Source organism: Polypterus senegalus, chromosome 8 (genome assembly GCF_016835505.1).
Source record: "Polypterus senegalus isolate Bchr_013 chromosome 8, ASM1683550v1, whole genome shotgun sequence".
NCBI classification, from domain to species: Eukaryota; Metazoa; Chordata; class Cladistia; order Polypteriformes; family Polypteridae; genus Polypterus; species Polypterus senegalus.
The window spans coordinates 141,959,315-141,981,816 of NC_053161.1; the positions used below are offsets into that span (position 1 = coordinate 141,959,315).

At 37.2% G+C, this 22,502-nt stretch overlaps 1 protein-coding gene across 3 annotated transcripts in view; it reads left to right on the top strand.

The window, feature by feature from the left end:
- Positions 1 to 22,502, top strand: part of ipo8 (importin 8) — a 101,185-nt gene that overhangs the window by 50,876 nt on the left and 27,807 nt on the right. For all 3 annotated transcript variants that reach the window (XM_039761859.1, XM_039761860.1, XM_039761861.1), the window contains exons 11-17: positions 3,514 to 3,590; positions 8,290 to 8,406; positions 8,745 to 8,834; positions 10,573 to 10,738; positions 15,887 to 16,047; positions 20,011 to 20,136; positions 21,183 to 21,249. In XM_039761859.1, the coding sequence (XP_039617793.1) occupies positions 3,514 to 3,590; positions 8,290 to 8,406; positions 8,745 to 8,834; positions 10,573 to 10,738; positions 15,887 to 16,047; positions 20,011 to 20,136; positions 21,183 to 21,249 (804 nt within the window). The remainder of the gene's footprint in view (positions 1 to 3,513; positions 3,591 to 8,289; positions 8,407 to 8,744; positions 8,835 to 10,572; positions 10,739 to 15,886; positions 16,048 to 20,010; positions 20,137 to 21,182; positions 21,250 to 22,502) is intronic.

Below are 22,502 nucleotides of genomic sequence, written 5' to 3' on the forward strand. Positions count from 1 at the left end.
TAGATTCTGATAGCCAATTAGCCTAATTGGAGTCAAATTATGGATGTATGTTAAGGTCTACAATCAAACTCATTGCCTCTTTGCTTGACATAATGGGAAAGTCCAAAGAAATCAGCCAAGACCTCAGGAAAAAAATGTAGACCTCCATAAATCTGGTTCATCCTTGGGAGAAATTTCCAAATGCTTGAAGGTTCCATGTTAATCTGTACAAACAATAATATGTAAGTATAAATACCATGGGACCAGACATCTGTCATACCGCTCAGGAAGGAGAGCTTTCTGTTTCCTAGAGAAGAACGTACTTTAGCATGAAAAGTGCAAATCAATCCTAGAACAACAGCAAAGGACATTGCTATAGGAAACAGGTAAGCAAGTTTCTATATCTACAGTAAAACAAGTCCTTTACCAACATAACCTGAAAGGCTGCTCAGCAAGGAAGAAGCCACTGCTCCAAAGTCTCCATAAAAAATACAGACTGCATTTTGCAATGGCACATGGTGGCAAAGATCTTACCTTCTGGAGAAATGTCTTCTGGTCTGATGAATCCAAGATTGATCTGTTTGGCCATAATGACCATTGTCTTGTTTGGAGGAAATAAGGTGAGGCTTGCAAGCCAAAGAACAACATCCCAACCATCAAGCATGGGTTAGGAGAATCATGTTGTGGGGGTGCTTTACTGCAAGAGAGAATGGTGCACTTCACAAAACAGATGGCTTCATGAGGAAGGAAAATTTTGTAGATATACTGCAGCAGCATCTCAAGACCTCAGCCAGGAAGTTGAAGATCAGTCACAAAGCTGTCTTCCAAATGGACAGTGACCCCAAGCATACCTCCAAAGTTGTGGCAAAATGGCTTAAGGATAACAAAGTCAAGGTACAAAGCCCTGACCTCACTCTGATTGAAAATGTATGGGCAAAACTGAAAAAGTATTTGCAAGTAGGGAGGCCTACAAACATGTCTCAGTTACACCAGTTCTGTCTGGAGGAATGGGCCAAAATTCCAGCAACTTATTGTAAGAAGATTCTGGAAGGCTACCCAAAAAGTTTGACTCAAGTTAAATAATTTAAAGTCAATGCTACCAAATATTAACAAAGTGTATATAAAGTATCTATCTATCTATCTATCTATCTATGGAAAAGTTTAAAACAATATGGTGTGTGAATAGTGTACTGTGTGACTGTGATAATGAGGAACTGCGGTTTGTTTTTTAGGGGTTTTTTGTTGGTTCAATTGTGTTTTTTCAAAAAAAAAAAAAAAGAACATGTAAATATATTTATAATAATGTGTAAGTTGTATATTTGATGTTTTTGTCAATAAAGTTTGTTTTTAAAAATAAAAATAAAAAAATATCTATCTATCTATCTACTTGTGACCCACAAGAAATGTGATATAGTCAATAACAAGTACAATAATCTGTCTGTGAACGTTGTTAGAAAATGTTACTTTTGCCCTGCACAAAGCAGATGTCTTAAACAATATGCCAAATTTATAGTTTGTTAGTATAAAGTCTGTGAAGGGGTTATAAAGTGACTTGTAAAGAATTCACACTAAGTGTATGAAATCATCTAACTTCAACTGCATACAACCATAATTTGCATTGTTCTATCTCAGTCTTAATTACTTGCTTTTCTATTTCTGATTCCTGTGCTATTCACGATATAGCTGTGTTCATTGAGCAGAAACCTGTAAATTATATTAATAACAACAGAAACTATTCTGGCATAAAACAGAATGTTTCTGGCGGTACTTCTACATTATCTCTCTATGTCATTCCTGTTTGGTGTGATTACTGCCGTTTTCTTTTCTCTCTTGGTATTCCTGTAAGCAATATTTAAAGATTAGTGAAGGATCAAAATGTTGCTATCAGGGTCCTGAGTGAACCTGGATACAATAATACATTAGTCGCTCTCAGCTGGATCAGCTACACATTGACTTTTCTTCTTCTTCTTCTTCTTCTGAATTCTCACCTATAAAGGTGTAAATTGTAACCTTTTAAAATTCCTGTTGCCACTGGTTATTTCATATAAACCCGTGAGATGAGGGCTGTTTTTTTAAACATTAATTATATGCAAAGAAGAGGCTGATGCAAGAGTAAGTTTTGAAAAAGAAATTTTAACTTGGTTAATTAATTTTCAGTTTTGCCTTGAGCAATACTGAGAATCAGTCAAATAATTTGGCAAGGCTCCTACCTTACCTTTCTCTGTTATAGAAGGCAACTCTTTGGCCTTTCAGCTTCTATCTAAATAAATGTGGCACACTTGTTTTAAGAAACAGAATAATACAATTTATAAACCCAAGGATTATAGAAATAAAATAACTGCATATATATATTTTAACATATGAAGCTAGTCACAAACCGACTAGATGGGCAGACATATCACATATACCGTAGGCTGGCTGTTTACTGGTTTTTAGAGTTCTACTTTACCATGGCACAGATAAATAGGTTTACAATACCAGGTCTTTAAAGATGATGTCAGATGTGTAGAGTTATTGCTTTGTTGTTGGTCCGGGTTCAAGTGAAAGATTTTTCGTGTGTTGGAGTACACTCTTTCTCTTTGCTGCATGCTCTTTGTCAGTACTGTGCTGTTGCTTCCTCAGCTTGCCTTCTGCTGTATTTTGCCACTTCATAGTGAAAAGGCATTACTCATTCAGGCCCAAGAGTTTAGATACTGAAGTTCCCTTCTTGAAGTAATGGCTTCTCAGTCTTGTCAGTCTACTGGCACATAACTTTGGCTTGAATGAATGGGTCTCATCTTCTGGTCCACAGAGAGAAGAGAATTTCATCTCCTTTTCAGCACCTCATGGAGAGGGTAGCTTACAGCTTGTTTGTCGGAGATAAGATTTTAAAAAGTCATTTGGGAAAATGTGCGTAGAGTGCCCCTGGGAAGAGTCCAAAAGTTCTCTAGGACTCCATAGAGAGTTTTCAATGAGTGTGTTCAATTTTTAATTCCTTAAGCTTATATTTTCTTCTTCATGTTCTCCTTGCTTCTTTTTGCTTCTTTTCTCTTACTTTGGGAGAAGGAGTGCATATGGTTTTAAAGGAAGTTTGAACCTTCTCCTGATTGGACTAAATCACTTCCAGTTGCAAAATCACTGTCTTCTAATAGGCGAGTTCTTCTGTCAATCTTAGTTGGCATTCCTTGAACTATAGGTCTTTGTCTTTGCTTGTGTCTATTTTGCACCTTCTGTCTCAAGAGTTCTGCAGAGGGGCCTCTGGAGAGATGTCAGGTCACCTCTGATTTACATCTTTGTTATCAGATAAAGTCCAGTAAGTTCAGTCACTTAGTTTGAAATGCAGGTTGTTGGGAGGTGCAGCTGGATGCCTGCATCACTGTTAAATCTTTTTTTCTTAACAGGCCTGGTGTGCCACTAAAGCCCAGCAGAAAGGGAAATGCCCACTTTGTCCTACGCAAGCAACTTTTTCAGCTTTCCAAATTCATTTTCCAATGACTCTGTTTTCTACCATTCTTAATTATCACCCTTAATGTTGTACTCCGTTTTGTATTATAGATATCTTTGATGATCACATTTTTCCATCTACGTCTGCTCAAAGCCTTTTGTGTGCCGCAGCAAAGAAAAGGAAAGAGGCAAGTAACAAAAGTCTTCCTAAGATCTATACTAGCATGTTTCTGCACAGTAATTTTTAAACTGAGAATAGTAGTAGTAGTAGTATTTTAATGTACAAAGTAGGGTGAAATTCTTTCTTCTAGCATGCAACATGTCACCACTGCCTGCCGGCACGTTAAACTGTTTTTAGATTTTATAAAATTTAATTTCATACATTTTTCATCAGTAGATGATAAAGTGTAAGAAAATGAAAGATGAATGAATCCGAGGTAACATAAAATCCAATGAAGAGGTTGATAGAACTCTAGCCCATTAAAATTCTGTAGTTCACCCTTCAGTTATTTCAGTATAGATAGCCTGTTTTATACAGCTTATGGCATCTGATGGTGCGCTCCAATCTATAGTTGCTATAAGGACATGTGTTCAAGTGGAGCCCTGGCACATGAAATGGTTTGCTCAGAGTTGCAGACAGCAAGTTGGTTATGGAGTTTTTGAAATTGCAGACCCTTGGCTTCAAATACATACACTTAGCCACTTGTCCACAATGCTTACAGACATTTTTGATTTTTCTAAAAACGTTATATAGTATATTATCAGCTAATCTTAAATTTGCATCTCTTGCACTTTCTACTTTGCTTTGCTTTCTGGTGTAGCTGAGATCATGTGTCCTCAGACTTTTTCCTTGGGTTGTGTGCTGCTAGTCCTTTTGGCTTTACTGCCTTCAGAAAATCTTAATGATTTGGGCAAGCTATAAGAAGCTACTTAGAAGTTAGTAGCCCTGTCTTTCTCACTGGAGTATTTTAAATATCACATCAGGTTTACAACATAACAGTTTATTGCTCAGAGTGTGTAAATAGTGTTAAGGAACAGCTAGAGATGTCAAGTCCAAGTTTATTTAATCACACATGCAGGAGTTATAGAGATGCATTGTAGGTGAGCCAAATCTTCAGCCATTGCATTGAGGTTTTCTCTATTTTTGATGGGTCTGGATCGAATGGGCAGATAGTAGGTTTTATTTTAGAAATTAACAAAACAGGAAATCATGATTTTATTAAGTTAAAAGTACTATTGTGGCAGATTGTATGAAAGACAGGAATAGACCCTGCAGTATTTAGTTTTGTTAAAATATTGTTCTTTGTAATTAATTCTGGGTTTCACAAATCCACAAATTTGATTGGATATTCGAATATCTGGCTAGGACGTTGGATATCTCTGGGTCCACGGTTCTTGAGGCTGATCCGGTTCGTCAGGGATGTGTTCTTGCTCCTACTCTGTTCAATGATTGTATGGACTGGGTGTTGGGCAAGGTCGTGGGGTCCTGCGGCTGTGGGGTATCTGTTGGTGAAGAAAGATTCACAGATCTTGACTTTGCTGATCATGCTGTGATCTTCGTGGAGTCAATGGAGGCTCTGATGGTGGCGCTCGAGAGACTGAGTGAGGAGTCGGAGTGTCTGGGCTTGCAAGTGTCCTGATAAAAACCAAGATCCAGGCCTTTAATGACCTCTTGCGCACAGCCAACAGCAGTGTGTCTGTTTGTGGAGAGAGTGTCAACCTTGTTGAGAGGTTTACTTATCTTGGCAGTGATATTCCTGTCTCTTGTGACTCTTCCTATTAAGTCAGTAGACGGATTGGGAGAGCATGGGGGGTCATGAGGTCGCTGGAAAGGGGTGTGTGGCGTTCCCGATATCTATGCAAAAGGACTAAGGTCCAAGTCTTTAGAGTCCTGGTGCTTCCTCTCTTGCTATATGGTTGCAAGACATGGATGCTATCCAGTGACCTGAGAAGAAGACTAGACTCTTTTGGTACTGTGTCTCTCTGGAAAATCTTTGGGTACTGTTGGTATGACTTTGTGTCGAATGAACGGTTGCTCATGGAGTCCCGAATGAGGCACATTACCCACATTGTGAGGGAGCGTCAGTTACGGCACTATGGCCAGGTGGCCGTTTCCCCGAGGGTGATCCGGCTCGTAAGATCCTCATTGTTGGGGACCCGAGTGGCTGGACCAGGCCAAGGGGTGGCCCACATAACACCTAGCTGTGGCAGATGGAGGGTCATTTCCAGAGGGTGGGACTGGACTGTATGTCTGCCTGGGGGGTTGCAAACCGGGATCCCCAGTTGTTTCATTGTGTAGTGGGTGTGGCAACGCACTGTACCAGTGCATGCTTGCCAACTTGACTTGTTGCAGTGTACATTGCATACTGTTCTTGACTTAATCTGTGATTACATTTGTAAGGACAGGAACAAGACTAGTCTCTCTGAAGCCACACATATAATATATACGTCTGGAGACAACTATGGGTGAATTTTTGCTTGAAACTGGGTGGAAGCAATTAGACTGTGTCAAATTTCTAAACCAATCCAAAGCCTCATGAAGGCAGCCTTTAAAATAGGGCTGGTGATTTTGAACTGGAAAGAGCAGTGGTGCTCTTGTTAATTTGATCCAGCATGGAGCAATTTTCTGATTATGATAAACTGTATGCAGCTGAAAATGTGTTTCCAGAGAGCACATTGAATGTTTTAAAAATGTAGCTTAACCTGTTCAAATGGAAAAGCATTTATGTAACATCAGATTGTATATTGGCATTCAAAGACTTTAATAGATAAGTGGCAAATGTGAACGATCCGTTGCTGCAGGTGGTGTTGTCATTCAGTGTTATGATGATAGTGTAGGAGTCAATGTAACATTGGAAGAATTCTCAATGAACAGCAAAATATGCATTTGATTTAAGTTTTGTGTGACAGATAGCTGATAACAAAGAGCAACAGGAGATGTAGATTGCAGTACTCAAAACACCCAAATCAACAAAACAAAACCAGTAAAGCACAGACAAGGCTACAGAACTTCTACCTTCTGACTGTACATTTAAATGAGTAACTGAAATAAGGTAATATTACTGTCTAGTTAGAAATTTACACATTCCATGCCAGAATAAGGCTTTTTAACACATAGTATATCCATAGACCAAAATGGTTATGTAAATCTCTTGCTGTTATGCCGTTTAGAAATGCAATAGTCAAAATGACAAAGATATTGTAACAGACAGAAATATTTCTCAAACGTGGAGCCAGTTAGCTGCAGTGGTCTAAGTGTGTTTGTGTGTCTGTCTGCTCTGTTGCAGCACTCATTTAAACTTCATGAACTGGAGGAAATGTGGTGGGTGTTTTAAGAAGAAGTCCTGTGTGTTTAGCCTTTGGAGCTCTTTTCTCTTTAAATTTTTTAACGGTTTGTCCCTAAACGTGTCTTCTCACACATCTGACCCTGCGAGACTACAATAAGACAGGTGTAATGAAGTAGTTAACAGAGATAATTTAATTTACTGGTAAATTTATAAGTAATGATTAGACCCAATATGTGATTATAATAATGAGTCTGGACTTTATTAATCTTGAAAAACCCTGACAAGTTTAGCAGATAAACACTTGGTTAAAAGTGTTTAATTATGCATCTATGTGAATATTTAAATCACCCATAATTAATAGAGATGTCAGATAAAAGGCCACATATGGAGAAGCCCTCTTCTCAGTTCCACAGTGACACTCATCCTTTACTAGCCTGAGGAGTTTCACCTTTTTTTCAAAGTTTGCAACTTAGTTCTGAAAGCTACAATGAAACTCTCATGTCATTCCAGAGGAAACAGAGCAATGCCTCTTTGTCCTATAATTGAACCACTCTGATCACATGCAAAAAAAGGTGAGTGGCTTTATGCAGCACACTTGAAGCAAATATAATAATGAAGGAAACTTGTATTCCTTCAGAGTACCTAGTCCATGTCCCTGAAAATAATAATACATTATTTTGCCCACCCTCCAGTACACTATTGTACTTCATTCCTTCAGTGTTCTAAATCAGCAGTGATCTTCTTAAAGCAGAAAAAGTAATTTTGTACAGTATTATTAAAAAAATGTGCCATTTTCTCTATAGATGTTTAGTTTTCATTATAGCCGAATAATTTGAGATCTACTGTATGTCCTCATAGAAAAGGTGGGATTAACATAAAGATTTCATGTGAACACTCCATTTCATTAAGCATAGCTTAATAATTCCTATTTACTTAATTTCTAAGGTTGCGATTTGTGTAGTATGGCTATTTACTCTTTTGTTTTGTGCTGTTTTTCTGTGTATGTACTTTTGGCCAAATCTATGAATTTTACCTGTAAGAACAAAATTGTGCATAACTTGTGTGAAAATTATGTAGCGGATAGGACTCTTGTTAGGTGTATCTATTCATCTATTTAATGATCATATTTTATGCAATTGTAGAGTCATAGGAACACACAGACTATCCCAGGAGCATCATAGACGTTTAGTCTGATCACTCAAGTGCTATGAGCCCTAGGACTTACTTATGGTCATCTGAGTACATAATTAAACTACACACTCTTTACTCCACTTTTAAATCATCAGTCACCATCACTTCTTTTTATTATTAGCACCAGTTATATAAAGCCTACCTATAATATATCAATAGGTTACAATGAACAAGTCAGAATGGAAAACAAACCATACCACAGTCCCTGAAAAGAATTAAAAGACTCTGTCATTCAAAAATTAGAAGCAATCTTGAAGCAAAAGCTGTTATTTTATAGATTAAAACTGAGACTATACAAGCGTGAGGTATTTGTACAATTGTTGCTTGCCATTTTTTTTAACCCAATATAACACACTGATCAATGTTTGTGTTTATTTTGGGAATCTCAGTTGTTCCTGTCTTCTAGCAGGTTTTACCGAAAATGATGGAGTTTTGTCACCATATTCTTGTCGATCCCAATACTGACCCACGAAGAAAAGATGGTGCCCTGCATGTAATTGGTTCCCTGGCAGATGTTCTGCTAAAGGTACTCTAAATACCAGTTTTCCCCTGAAAATGAATATACTTATCTTCTATAACATTTTTAAAAATGAAGCTTTTTTGATTACCTGCTACCTAAGTTTTACCGATAGGTCATTATGGCATTATGATGTATGTAATGTTCCGTGCACCGTAATCTTCTTACTCAGTATGATATTTTGGAGGGTTTCACAGGCAGCAGAAACTGTGAATTTAAGCTATGTTGAGTTGTTTATTTCCATCCATCGTTATATTTTTCTAAACCCACCAGCAAGCATGTCTGATGGTTTATTATTTTTATAAGTCCTTTGAATTAACGCTGTATTTTTTTTCTTCATCCTACAGAAGAGAATTTACAAAGAGCAGGTGGAGCTGATGCTGCAAAATTACGTCTTTCCTTTGTTAAATTCCAACTTGGGCTACCTCAGGGCTAGAGTGAGTTGCTCTTAAACATTAACAGAAATACTAAGAATTATGTAATAGTTTTTTTTTCCCTTGACTTTGAAACCTTTTCTACTCTTTGAGATGCTTAGACTTCATCGTGGTCTCATACACCACTTCTTCCTGCTGGTTCCATTATGCTTAAGAAAGTATAGCTTTGCAGCCATAAATGCTCTAGCATGTCTCAGTGGATTACTGTTTCGTTCAGGAATATATGGGTTATAACAACAATATATTCCTTACCTTACATCAGTGCATGCAGCTGACTTATATCAAAGTCCAGCTTGTCTCAGTTTATTTAAATTTGTTGTCAACCAAAAGCCACCTTCAGTATGCTGCATGCACACTTATATGGTGTCCAGGTATCTAGTGTATAAAGTTTCTGTTTTGTAAGAAATAGTCCTGTTTTGTTGATTGATAGACCACCTTTGTGTTTTATATAGTGTGCTCTTTCTTATTCCTGGTGATTGTGCAGTGCACAACGTAATAGCATTTTTTCATTCCGGACCATTTTTTTTTTTTGGTTAGGGACACTGGAGACAGGGTTTGTAAAGGATATCTGAGATGAAGGGCTGGAGAGAAGCCATCGTGATTAATATACTGTACTTAGAAGGTTAGTTTGGGGTAGCAAGATTTTTTAGGGGGGTTAAAATTTTTACGATGTTAAAAATGAGATGAGAGAGAAGCTTTAGGTGTTTACAACAGCTAGCTCCTTTTTGAGTGGTGTGGTCCACATTCAATACACAATTAATGCAGAAGAACAACAAATCAGTTACAAAATCATCTTCCAAGATGAATGCAACTGTAAAGCACTTCAACATTGTATAGTACTATTTAACACAAATTGTATGTTATTTAATTTGTAAAGCACTTTGGGATAGAATCTTGATTAACAGTTTTATGTAGGCTGGGTAAGTAATGATTTTAAATTAACCAGGGTGTGGATTGTGCTTAACATTTTCAGTGATGGCAGTTTCAAGAATACAATGGATTATTATTATTATTATTATTATTTCTATTTCATTCATGAGAAAGTGTTCCACCCTTACTTTTCTATTTCTTTACATAACTGATAAGAGAGATTCTATCTTCTACATTTAGTATTCTGTAGTTTTTGAAAACAGCTTGGACATTAAATATTTCTTTATTAGTGTCCAACAAAGGACCTAATTTTCTAGCACTGCATACATAATACAAATACATGCACCTGCTATGCGGAAATAAAAATATTTATCTCCATTTAATTTCTTAGAAACATAATTACCTCTTACTTGTGATGGTGTTATAAAGCAGGCTTTATTTTTACACACGTTTACTGTACAAATTGTTAAAACGGGGAAAAAAATTGATTTCTAACTTAATAGCATACTGTATACAGCGTACATACATACATCCATACATATACTGTAGGTAGAAACTGTCCCCTTAGTACCTCATGATTTTATTCTCTAACTATGAATGTGTCCGTAAAGAAGACATAGGTCTAGCTGCAAGAATCTAGCAACACTACCAAGCCTCTTTATTAATATATATTTTTCATTCTAACATAATTCCAGTCTCGTGAATAAAATCTCTGAAGTTATTTAGAGACCTTTGTTTTTTGAATGAAATTGAATGGATTTGATTAGTCCATGGCCAAGGAATCAGCACATAAGAAAGACATACCATTATTTTATCTTGCCGCAAGTAAATGTCTTCTTTAATGTTTGTTCCCTTCTGCTTCACCATGCAGTCCTGCTGGGTGCTTCACTCATTTGGCTCTCTGCGATTCCACAACGAGCTCAATGTACAGAACGCAGTGGAACTGGTGAAACAGAATCTCATCGTGGACAAGGAGATGCCTGTTAAAGTAGAGGCAGCTATTGCCCTACAGACCCTCGTCAGCAATCAAGAGCAAGGTATGCAGCTACAATTAATTATATAAACAGATATACTACTGGTCAGAAGTTTTAGAACACCTCAATTTTTCCAGTTTTTTTCAAATCTAATCAGTTGAAATGCAATGGAGGACTTAAAATGGTGAAAATGTAATCAGTAAACTGCCAGAGGTTTAAATTTAATGTTTAGGTTAGCAAAAACTGAAAAACAAAGATGCCAAAATATTACAAATGTACCTTCTTCAGGGAACAATTAATAGGTTACAACCTACCAATGTTCTGCAGCAATTAAAATAAATTACGCCTTGCAAGTTGAAGCAAACAATTTCCCAACCTCTCTTGATTACTTAAAAACCCTGTTTGTCTTAAAGAAGAGTGGGAACAGACTGTGTTACTACACCCTCTGAAGTACAACTTGGACAATATTCCCATGATAATAACAATAAAATAGCAATTAAAAAAGCAAATGAAATTGAGCATTAGTACCCTTGGAAATGTACAGTTGATGTTTCATTTAGAGAAATTACAAAAATATCAAAGTGTCAGTGAGTACAGTGTCCTACACAATCCAAAGGCAATTGGAAATCGGAAGAAACTCTAACAGGAAGAAATCAGTCACAACTCAATCAGAAGCCAAGTTTCTGAGGGACCCCAGCTTGTGTGATAGGTGCATAACAGCTTAACAGTGGTTGAAAAAGCAGGTCTCAGTTTCTACTATGATGAGGAGATTTGGTGCTGCAGGTTTGACAAGGTGAGTGGCAGTAAGAAAGTAACCCCTTAAAGGACAAAATAGGGCCCTGAAATACCAGCTGTGGACTACTGAGACTGGACAAAGTCTCCTCTTCACGATAGAATCTTAAGAAGTTATTGAGCCCATAATATTGGAATATTGGCCCTTCAGTATAATATACCATGCATCAGTCAAAGCACGTTTCCTAAGAGTGAACATTCTTGTTGTGACGTTTCAATGCGTTCTAACAATGTAAGGATATTGTTTTTGTATTTTTGGTTCATTTTGCTTGTCCCTTTCTGCATGAGAGCATGTGAACTTGCCTTGTAAAACAAGAAACACTGTTCAGGATAAGCTGACAGAATGTTAAGCTTCTTCTTCCTCTTCTTCTTTTCCCACTTCTTCGTGCAGTTGATGTTCTTCGTCAAGCTTCTCCATACAGTTCTGTCTTGTACCTTCTTTCTAGTCCGATCTTTTCCTTCATGTTTTCTTTTACTCTATCCATCCACCTCCGCTTTGGCCTTGCTTATTTTTTCTTTCCCTGTACTTCCATTTACATCACTCTTTTGCTCAAGTATTGATTATCTCTCCTCATCACATGTCCATGCCACTTCAGCCTACATTCCTGTACTTTCTTAGATATCTGTCCCATTTTTGTTGTATCTCTGATTGTCTTATTTCTTATTCTGTTCTTTTTTGTAACTCCAACCATTCATCTCGGCATTCTCACTTCTTCCAAATCTAAAATCTTCTCTAAACATCATTAATTCTTCGATCACACAATACTCCTGATACCGTCTTCCAGTTTTTCCATCCACACTGCACTCTGTGAGTTATCCCTGCATTTAATTTTCTGTCTGGGGCTACCACTGATCCTAGATATTTTCAACAGCTGTCCCTGCAGGCCCACTTCTGAATCCTGATCATCATTAAACTTCCTGTATTCTGTCTTCTTCCTTCCTAACTTTAACCCTCTATCTTCCAAAGCCCTTCTTCATTCTTCCATCTTCCTATCTACTTCCTGGTACTACACAACACAATGTCATATGCAAAAACCATCAGTCAGGGGAATTAGTCTTTTATCCCATGACTCAACAGATCCATTACCAGATCAAAGAGGTAAGAACTTAAAGAAGATCCCTGGTGCAGACCTACTCTAACTGGGTTCTTGACTGTTACCCCAATGCTGAATGAATATTAAGCTACAGTTTCAATATTATTTACTAAGAGTAGGAAACACAATGTATAGGTACTTCTGTCCTTAATTGACTGATATTGCTGCAGCTATGATATTCCTCCAGGATACTAGGTTCAGACTGACCAATCACAGTTTATGTGATCTTTCATATTCTCTCTATGACTTTGTGCATTTACTCTAGGTACTTCAGTGTGTTTCTATTCTCTTTCCCTATTTTCTTATTGATGAAATCAACCCATTCAGTCTATTAATAATAGTCAGTCTCTATTCAGATAACTTTAGCAAATATGATCCATGAAGTTTTGAAGATTACCAGAGTACTACTGTCCATCACCCTACTTGAGAATTCTTCCATATTTTCTGTATATGGTGCTCTTAGTCAGCTTCCACTTATGCCTATTTGTTAAAGAATTCATCTTAAAATAAGTGGAATCCACTAAACATTATATGTATCCTGCTGTGTAACCAATCTTCTTGATTGCCTCTGCACAGCCTGTTTGTGTAATGGGCTGCCATTTATTTCCTTCTTTGCTCTCTGTCTACCTAGATTAGTTTTTTACTTTATGTAACCATAGTTTGGATATGCAGTTACAGAAAATAGATTGAAAGATTTATAAATGTTTACTTCAATCTAAATCATTGCCATTTTTCTGACTCTTTCTACATATTACATGTTCTTACTTCAAAAATTACTAGTAATATTCAACTTTTTTCATCAATCATGTAATCAGCTGTAACTTAAATAATTATGTCTATATCCTTTCTCTCTTCCAGTTTTTAGTTACATAAAAAATCCATAATTAACTTTTTGTTTGTTTTTTTATTTATATGTTAATTTTATCACAGAGAATAGAATGGACTCAAACATCATTGTCTAATTGTTTTTGTGGAATTTGGATATTCTCTCTATGTCTGTCTGGTTTTTTCCAAAGCTCTCCAGTTTATTTGGTAAATTCCAAAGACGATTCTAAATTGTTCTTGTGCGTGTTAGTGGGCCCAGCGATGGACTTTTATCATGTTCAGGATTAGTTTCTGCTTTGCAACTTGTCCTGCCGAAACAGGCTTTGGAACACACAACCCTTAACCAAATTTGAAAATATTATTTTCTGTTATATTAAGCTACACTCAGTAGTTAAAGGTGTTTGTAAGATTTACAGTGGTGTGAAAGACTATTTGCCCCCTTCCTGATTTTTTTATTCTTTTGCATGTTTGTCACACAAAATGTTTCTGATCATCAAACACATTTAACCATTAGTCAAATATAACACAAGTAAACACAAAATGCAGTTTTTAAATGATGGTTTTATTATTTAGGAGACAAAAATCCAAACCTACATGGCCCTGTGTGAAAAAGTAATTGCCCCCTTGTTAAAAATAACCTAACTGTGGTGTATCACACCTGAGTTCAATTTCCATAGCCACCCCCAGGCCTGATTACTGCCACACCTGTTTCAATCAAGAAATCACTTAAATAGGAGCTGCCTGACACAGAGAAGTAGATCAAAAGCTAGACATCATGCCAAGATCCAAAGAAATTCAGGAATAAATGAGAACAGAAGTAATTGAGATCTATCAGTCTGGTAAAGGTTATAAAGCCATTTCTAAAGCTTTGGGACTCCAGCGAACCACAGTGAGAGCCATTATCCACAAATGGAAAAACATGGAACAGTGGTGAACCTTCCCAGGAGTGGCCGGCCGACCAAAATTACCCCAAGAGCGCAGAGACGACTCATCCGAGAGGTCACAAAAGACCCCAGGACAACATCTAAAGAACTGCAGGCCTCACTTGCCTCAATTAAGGTCAGTGTTCACGACTCCACCATAAGAAAGAGACTGGGCAAAAACGGCCTGCATGGCAGATTTCCAAGACGCAAACCACTGTTAAGCAAAAGAACATTAGGGCTCGTCTCAATTTTGCTAAGAAACATCTCAATGATTGCCAAGACTTTTGGGAAAATACCTTGTGGACTGAAGAGACAAAAGTTGAACTTTTTGGAAGGCAAATGTCCCGTTACATCTGGCGTAAAAGGAACACAGAATTTCCGAAAAAGAACATCATACCAACAGTAAAATATGGTGGTGGTAGTGTGATGGTCTGGGGTTGTTTTGCTGCTTCAGGACCTGGAAGGCTTGCTGTGATAGATGGAACCATGAATTCTACTGTCTACCAAAAAATCCGGAAGGAGAATGTCCGGCCATCTGTTCGTCAACTCAAGCTGAAGTGATCTTGGGTGCTGCAACAGGACAATGACCCAAAACACACCAGCAAATCCACCTCTGAATGGCTGAAGAAAAACAAAATGAAGACTTTGGAGTGGCCTAGTCAAAGTCCTGACCTGAATCCAATTGAGATGCTATGGCATGACCTTAAAAAGGCGGTTCATGCTAGAAAGCCCTCAAATAAAGCTGAATTACAACAATTCTGCAAAGATGAGTGGGCCAAAATTCCTCCAGAGCGCTGTAAGAGACTCATTTCAAGTTATCGCAAACGCTTGATTGCAGTTATTGCTGCTAAGGGTGGCCCAACCAGTTATTAGGTTCAGGGGCAATTACTTTTTCACACAAGGCCACGTAGGTTTGGATTTTTTTTTCTCCCTAAATAATAAAAACCATCATTTAAAAACTGCATTTTGTGTTTACTTGTGTTATATTTGACTAATGGTTAAATGTGTTTGATGATCAGAAACATTTTATGTGACAAACATGCAAAAGAATAAGAAACCAGGAAGGGGGCAAATAGTTTTTCACACCACTGTAGTTCATTGCTTTTTTACTGCTAGTCTTATTGAAATTACATTTGCACTTTATTTAATTTTTAAAGTTAACTTTCAGGTTTTTGAAAATTTATAAAATAAAGGTATCGTTAATTTATTTTAAAAAAATTAATCTTACATGAGACTTCTAGATTACAACACATGCAAATATATTTATGTAGTCTGAGCAAGGTCTTATACTGGACTATATAAGACCTATGCTTTTGGAAACCCTGTGCTTTCAGCAGAAGTTACCCTTTAGATTTCCAAAAGGACTTATTTAACCCCTGAAGCCTGATGTCTTTAGTGGGGACTGTTTGTTATTGCTGTCAAGCTTGAGATATTTTAATATCTGGAACCTGTCTGCTGTATGTATGACAAAACGAAATTGTAATATATCAGCACGATACTTTATTTTTGAGCTCTGACTTTTTCTTTGGGCTCTTTTGTGAATTGTGTCAATCACATTTTATTTTTATCTGTTGCAGCAAAGACATACATAAAGCCTTTAATCAAGCCTGTGATGCAGGAACTACTACATGTGATTAAAGAAACTGAAAATGATGACTTGACTAATGTCATTCAGAAGATGATTTGTGAATACAGCAAAGAAGTGGCCATCATTGCGATCGAAATGACACAGAACCTGGTAGGGTGAAACAAGACCATATTTTGGTGTACAGTATTTGACTCCAACAGAAAGTGAAAAGACATTGTTTCAATTAAGTAAAAACAGCTTTGACACCAAGAGGTGCATTAGTCCAACACTGTTATTTATTTAAATGGTTTACAATTGTGTTGAGATTTTAAATTCCAGAAGCTTTTATTTAAAGTGAATTGCTATATAACATGCTCAAGTGAATCATATTTTTAACATCTAGATGCTTTCTATGTTCTAGCTAAGCAACTTGCTGTAAAATAAAGATGACTACAGCATAATATATGTTAGCAGTAGTATAGTGCTTGAGGCAGTGGACTTTATATCATAAGTTTGCAGGTTCACTTCCTGCCTCTGTCTTACTACGTGACTCTGAGCGAGCCACTAAACCTGTCTCGATTCCAACTGTAAAACAACATCTCTAAACAGACATAACACATCCTCATTTATTTTCAGTTGTACCAACATTGATGTTGAAGCAAGGGGGGGCGGGGGGGGGGTTCAGGTAGCTGCTCCCCATCTTTGGAATAGTTTACCTTATAATGTTAGGTCTGTTCCTGCATTGTCCACTTTTAAGTCATTGTTAAAGACTCATTTCTTCTTGCCTTTGACCCGTAAGAGGTTAATATTATTTTTGTATGTATTGACTCATGTACTTTCATGATCTGAGTATGTATGGCCGTGCGTACTGTAACTATTGAGTATATTTTTAGGTACGGTTGGTTATGATTGTGGTCATTCTGTGCTTATATATTTTAATTGTTTTTTTAGTTTTGCCTCCATAGCACTTTGGTTTCAGCTAAAGCTGTTTGACTTGTCTTGATTTGGCTAATTTTATAAGTTGCATTTGATGGTGGTGTCAGCCAAATATATAATATTAATAACTTGGCAACAATTTTCCCAGGATGTCTGCTTTTCTGGTTGTGAAAGCAACTATGTGACTATCCAACACATGCTTAAGCATTTTCTTGCATATAAAATGCTATCTGTGTTACCCGGTCTTATCCTTATTTCATAAGACAATTGGGCCTCAGTTATAGTGCTGTCAATTAATCAAGTGTGTGGAAAGTGTTAGCTTTTCTGTATACAGCATTTGTAGTGTGTTTTTTTGTTTTGTTTTTTTAATATATAACAAAGAGCTAATATAATTAGAAGGCAGTGTGGTGTAGTTGTTAAGGCTTCAGACACCATAAGCAAGTGATTTCAACTGCCTGAGCTCCAAGTGGAAAAACCAAAAAAATTTAATTGTATCTCAAAATTGTAGTAAGTAGCCTTGGATAAAGATGTCAGCCAAATAAGAAATAATGAAAATATTACTAAGTCACTTTAGCTGCTTACTCTTGAACATGCTATACACAATGGTACAAGAATAAAAGATTACTGCATTAAATCAATTCCTGCTTTTCCATGTGGCTTGGCTGTTGTTGATATCCTTGCAAAATACAATTTTCTAGGACTGTGCATTCTTTAAATTGAAATGAGTAATCAGAAGAAATAATGTGAAATTTGAGTACATATTATCATTATGAGATGTTTATGATTTTCATTTGTTTAATTCATTCACTCAAGTGCAATGTTTTTCATCAGTTGTGTGTGTTCCTCCTTTAAAGTCAGCAATGCAAATGCAAATGTATATGTAAAGAATTTTGGAAAGCTGTGACTTGGGGCATCCACTTTCAAAGTAAGCAGATGTGCATATAAATGTAAACTGTTTTGGAGGTTGGGGGTAGTGGTCGCCTTTCAAAGTTTGTAGATGCAAATGTATATTACAATGGAGCATCTCAAGGTGGGCCCTTTAAGTTTAAACTGACACAAGTGATTCAGTGGTGTTTTAAGGATTTGTAGGTATTAGAGTTTCTTTGTTCTTTTATGCACATTCATATAATGGTATAACATTTATCAGTGGCTATGTTGTCTATGATGGGTAAAAAGATCAGGGGCTTACCTCTATTGATCATCCATTTATTCAAGAAAAATATCAGGGTCTCGGCATATTAGATCAGGCGATCAAGCCTCTGCAGTTCTGACCCCCTTCTCCCGACTACATATAGGTTTGTCTTGGATCAGAGAATACACTTTCCATCTCTAGTTATCTCTTCCCTCCCCTTTTTGTTTCCAGAAAAGCAACACCACCTCACAGCTATCGGCTCCCAACTGGAGCTTTATAGAGTGCGTGCTTCACTGAGTTTTCTTCTTCCTTTTCAGACCTGTACAAGTCAAGCACAATCTCTTTTTTTCCTGTCCAGGACATCTCCCCTTTTTCAGTCTTTTGTTCCTCCTATTGGTTAGTGCTGCTGTTTGTCCCATGCTTTTTTGTTGATCACTTTATCAGTCAGTCAACTTTGCATTATACAAGTTGAGTATCCCTAATTCAAAATTCGAAAATCTGACGCTCCCTCACAATACAGGTAATGTTCCTCATTTCATTCGGGACTCCGTGAGTAACTTCTCATTTGGCACAAAATCAAACCAGCAGTAATCAACGATTCACCGAAGACACACAGTACTGTAAGAGTTCAGTCGTCATCTCAGACCACTGGATAGCATCCATTTCTCGCAACCATATAGCACTTGGACCTTCACCATTTTGCATAGATATTGGGAGTGCCACACCACCCCTTTCCAGTAACCTCATGACACCCCCATGCTTTCCCAATCCATCTACTGACTTCATAGGAAGAGTCACCAGAGACTTGAATGTCACTGCCGTGGTAAGAAAACCTCCCAACAAGGTCAACACTCTCTCCACAGACAGACACACTGTTGATGGCTATGTCTAAGAGGTCATTAAAGGACTGAATCTTGGTTTTTATCAATGATACTCACAAGCCCAGAGACTAAGTCTCCTCCTCAGTCTATTGAGAGCCTTGATCAGAGCCTTCTTTGACTACGTGAAGATCACAGCCACATCAGCAAAGTCAAGATCTGTGAATCTTTCTTCACCAACAGATGCCTTACAGCTGCTGGAACCCACAACCTTGCCCAATACCCAGTCCACGTAAGCATTGAACAGAGTAGGAGCAAGAGCACACCCCTGACAAATCCCAGAATTAACTGTTGATAAACGTAGAAGTTGTTCCTCCACTCTGCACAGTACCAATGTACAGGCCGGCCATGATATCCAGCAACCTTTAGGGGATCCCGCAATGTCTCAGGATGTCCCACAGGGCAGTTTGATCAACTTAGAGGAATGCTTTCTGAAAATCGACAAATGCTGCAAAGAACCTCTGCCGATATCCATGTTTGTGCTTCATGAGAACCCTCAATTGCCAGGATGTGGTCGATGGAAAAATTGTTAGGCATAAAACCAGACTGCTCCAACCATTGGTAGGCAAGTACGTAATCACGGATCCTATTGTGGATGACCTTAGTAAGGACCTTACCTGGCACTGAGACCTGTGTTTTCCCCCTGTGGTTGTCACAATCCAGGCAATCACCCTACCATTTCCAGATAGGGATGACAATTTTCCATGTCAGTTGGGATAACGCTTATCTCCCAAATGGAAGCAAAGATTGCTTGCAATGTCAGGAGGACAACCTTACCACCAGCCTGGAGAAGTTCACCCTGAATAACACAGGTCCCTGAAGCCTTCCCTACTCTTATCTGGTTCACCACCTCTGCAATCTCGGTGTGATTGGGTGGTTTACAGATAATTGGAGGATCAGCCTGAAGAACGGTGGACGCAGAAATATCCCACATCCTAGCTGGAGGGTCATTTCATTTTGTTATACTGAAATTACAATTTTGTTAAAACTAAATTCATTTAACATGATATTGTATGAACATTTGTCTGGGCACACAAACAGTGTTCTGAAAATTTTGTTACATCGGGATTTGCTATAATGGGATTTGACATATATTTATTTTAGCTTTTAATCTTAACTCTCACTGTATTTGTTATGCATTAAGTGATGTCACATTTTGGCAACTGACATTAGTTTCTTCTGCAACAGGCTGACATATTCAACAAAGTTCTTCTGAGTGATGAGTATGAGGAGAGTGAAGATAAAACAGTGATGGCTTTAGGAATTCTTAGCACCATTGATACCATCCTCACCGTCATGGGAGACCACAAAGAGGTGAGTTTCTCTTGCTAACTTTTTAATCTGAAAAGAGACCTGCATCTTAAATTGTGGAAGATTTTTTTTTTTGTATTTCCACTTGCTTTTATAATAGTATTTCTTGTTTTATAAAATTGGGCAGAAAAACATTACAGCTTTCAATTTAAAGTGCGTTGATCCTGGGGTTTTCTGTTTCTTCCTTTTGCGTCCCCGAGTCCATCAAAAAGATATGTTGGTTGGAAACGCTAAAATGATGTAATATGACTTTTATTCACTGGAAAGAAAACTGTGTGATAAACTGTAAGGTTGCACTAGACTATTCAGAATATGGAAATTAAATATCCACACTTTACGCCTTCATCTTCTTATCATTAGTATTATTAAATTCATACATTAATAAGTTTATTAAGATCATGTACACACTGCTTTATTCAGATCAGCTCATGTAGGAAAATGGGTTGACTCTTTTCAAAAACAGACATATACTGTACTTTCACCATACTCTGTGCACGTTATAATACTGCTCCGATAAACCTATACTTTGACAATTCCACATTGTGGTTATGGCACAAACGAACAAAGACAGCACTGAGCCAGTCACAATGAGACATGTATTAGGCATTCTAACACCTGGGTGGAGATCTGTGTATGGGGAGAAAAAAAAAGTTCAGAGTCTTTGGCATAACAGTAATATGATAAACTTGTTCATAAAAAGAATAAGAATAGCATAGAAACTAGGCTGTGTTTCTCCAACATAATCGGTCGGATCTGTTGGTTCACTATGGCAGTGCCTACTGAGGAGTCAAGGATGACTAGCATTTTCTAGTCTTAATTTGCTAATGAAACTTTTATTTCATGCTTTCCACAAGTGTCATTACTTCAAGTCATTATAATTTTCTTTTTTTCAAATGACACTCTAAACACATTTGAAATATCTGAATAACTGGAGTTGTCCATGGTTTGCCTATTATCTGTCTTTTTTTAACTTTAGCCTTAAATATTGCCATTTCTTGTCCAATAGAATTTTACATGTTTATACCTTTTTATTATTTTTTTTTATACAGATAACACAGCAGTTGGAAGGGATCTGCTTACAGGTCATTGGTTTGGTGTTGCAGAAACCCATCATAGGTACCACCAGAGCTTTATTAATCAGGTTTCTCTCTTGATCAGTGGTTGGGTGTGTAAAGACTTCTGATTATAAGCAGTCAAGATGGTCTCAGTGGTTTACATTTGCACTGCATTATTCAGTTTATAGTCATTTATTTACTCTTGCTCTTTTGATTGACATTTAGCAATTCGTACAGCTGATGCTTTCTTTAAAATCAGCAGGAAATATTTATATAGGTCTAGGCCACCAGAAGTGATACATTTTTATAGAACACGATCAGACAATGAGTAAATAGTTTTAATTTATCTTGTAAGGTTAGGTTAGTATAACTCTGGCAAATCAAAGCCACAGAAAAGATGAAGAACAAAGAAGTTCCTACTTGACCTTTGCTGATTCCCTCCTCTACTTTTACAGTTGCTTATTTAACTGGTACTCTGAAAGCTTTTTTTTTTTTTTCTCTCCTCTATTCTTCCAAATCAAACACGTCTCTTCTGGTGATTCTACTCTACTTGAGTGGGGTTCCTGCATGGGTGCTTATGCCTAGGGGGAAATCGCTGCTTAGGCCTCTTGCTACCCAGTACATTCCTTTTGAGTTTTGATATTACATTATAACTGGATTTGGTGGAGCTTTGAGTTCCTGCTGACTAACATCAGTCACGTTTTAAGAATTTTGGTATTGGAGTTTGTGATCATAATATACCTTATTGTCCCTTACCTTGTAAAAGACCCAGAAGGAGCTGCTTGACCTACCAAAAGTTTCTTTCATACCTGATAATTTGTATATACAGATCATTTCAGTTGTAAAATGTTGAAGCACATGAACAAAATTTTTATGTAATTAATTTGCAAATGATGTTGATGTTCTTTGGGCTTTTATAGATGTATAATTTTATTTAGGCATTATCTTAATTTAAAGCCTAGTTTCTATATAAGTAAGTTAAACAGAGTAATTCCCCAACCACTGAATTGTGAATTTCATTACTGTAGGTGAAAAATAAGAACAGTCTTGAATCTTCTGCTTTATTCTGTAAGTGCTATTTTAAAGAGGTCAGTTGTTTCTTGTAAATGTAATTATGATCTGTGATTAAAAAAATTGTTTGGGAAATTTAAGCAGTAGTTCAATTTGCATGAAAAGTAGCATACAGAATAGGTCATATGAGAATAAGAAATAATTTCAAACTCCAAGCAAAGGAAAGATTTGGAAAAGAAAAGTGATGTACACCCCCAAGAAGATATGGCAAAAAGCTTGGACTCCCTTTCCATAGCTGGAATT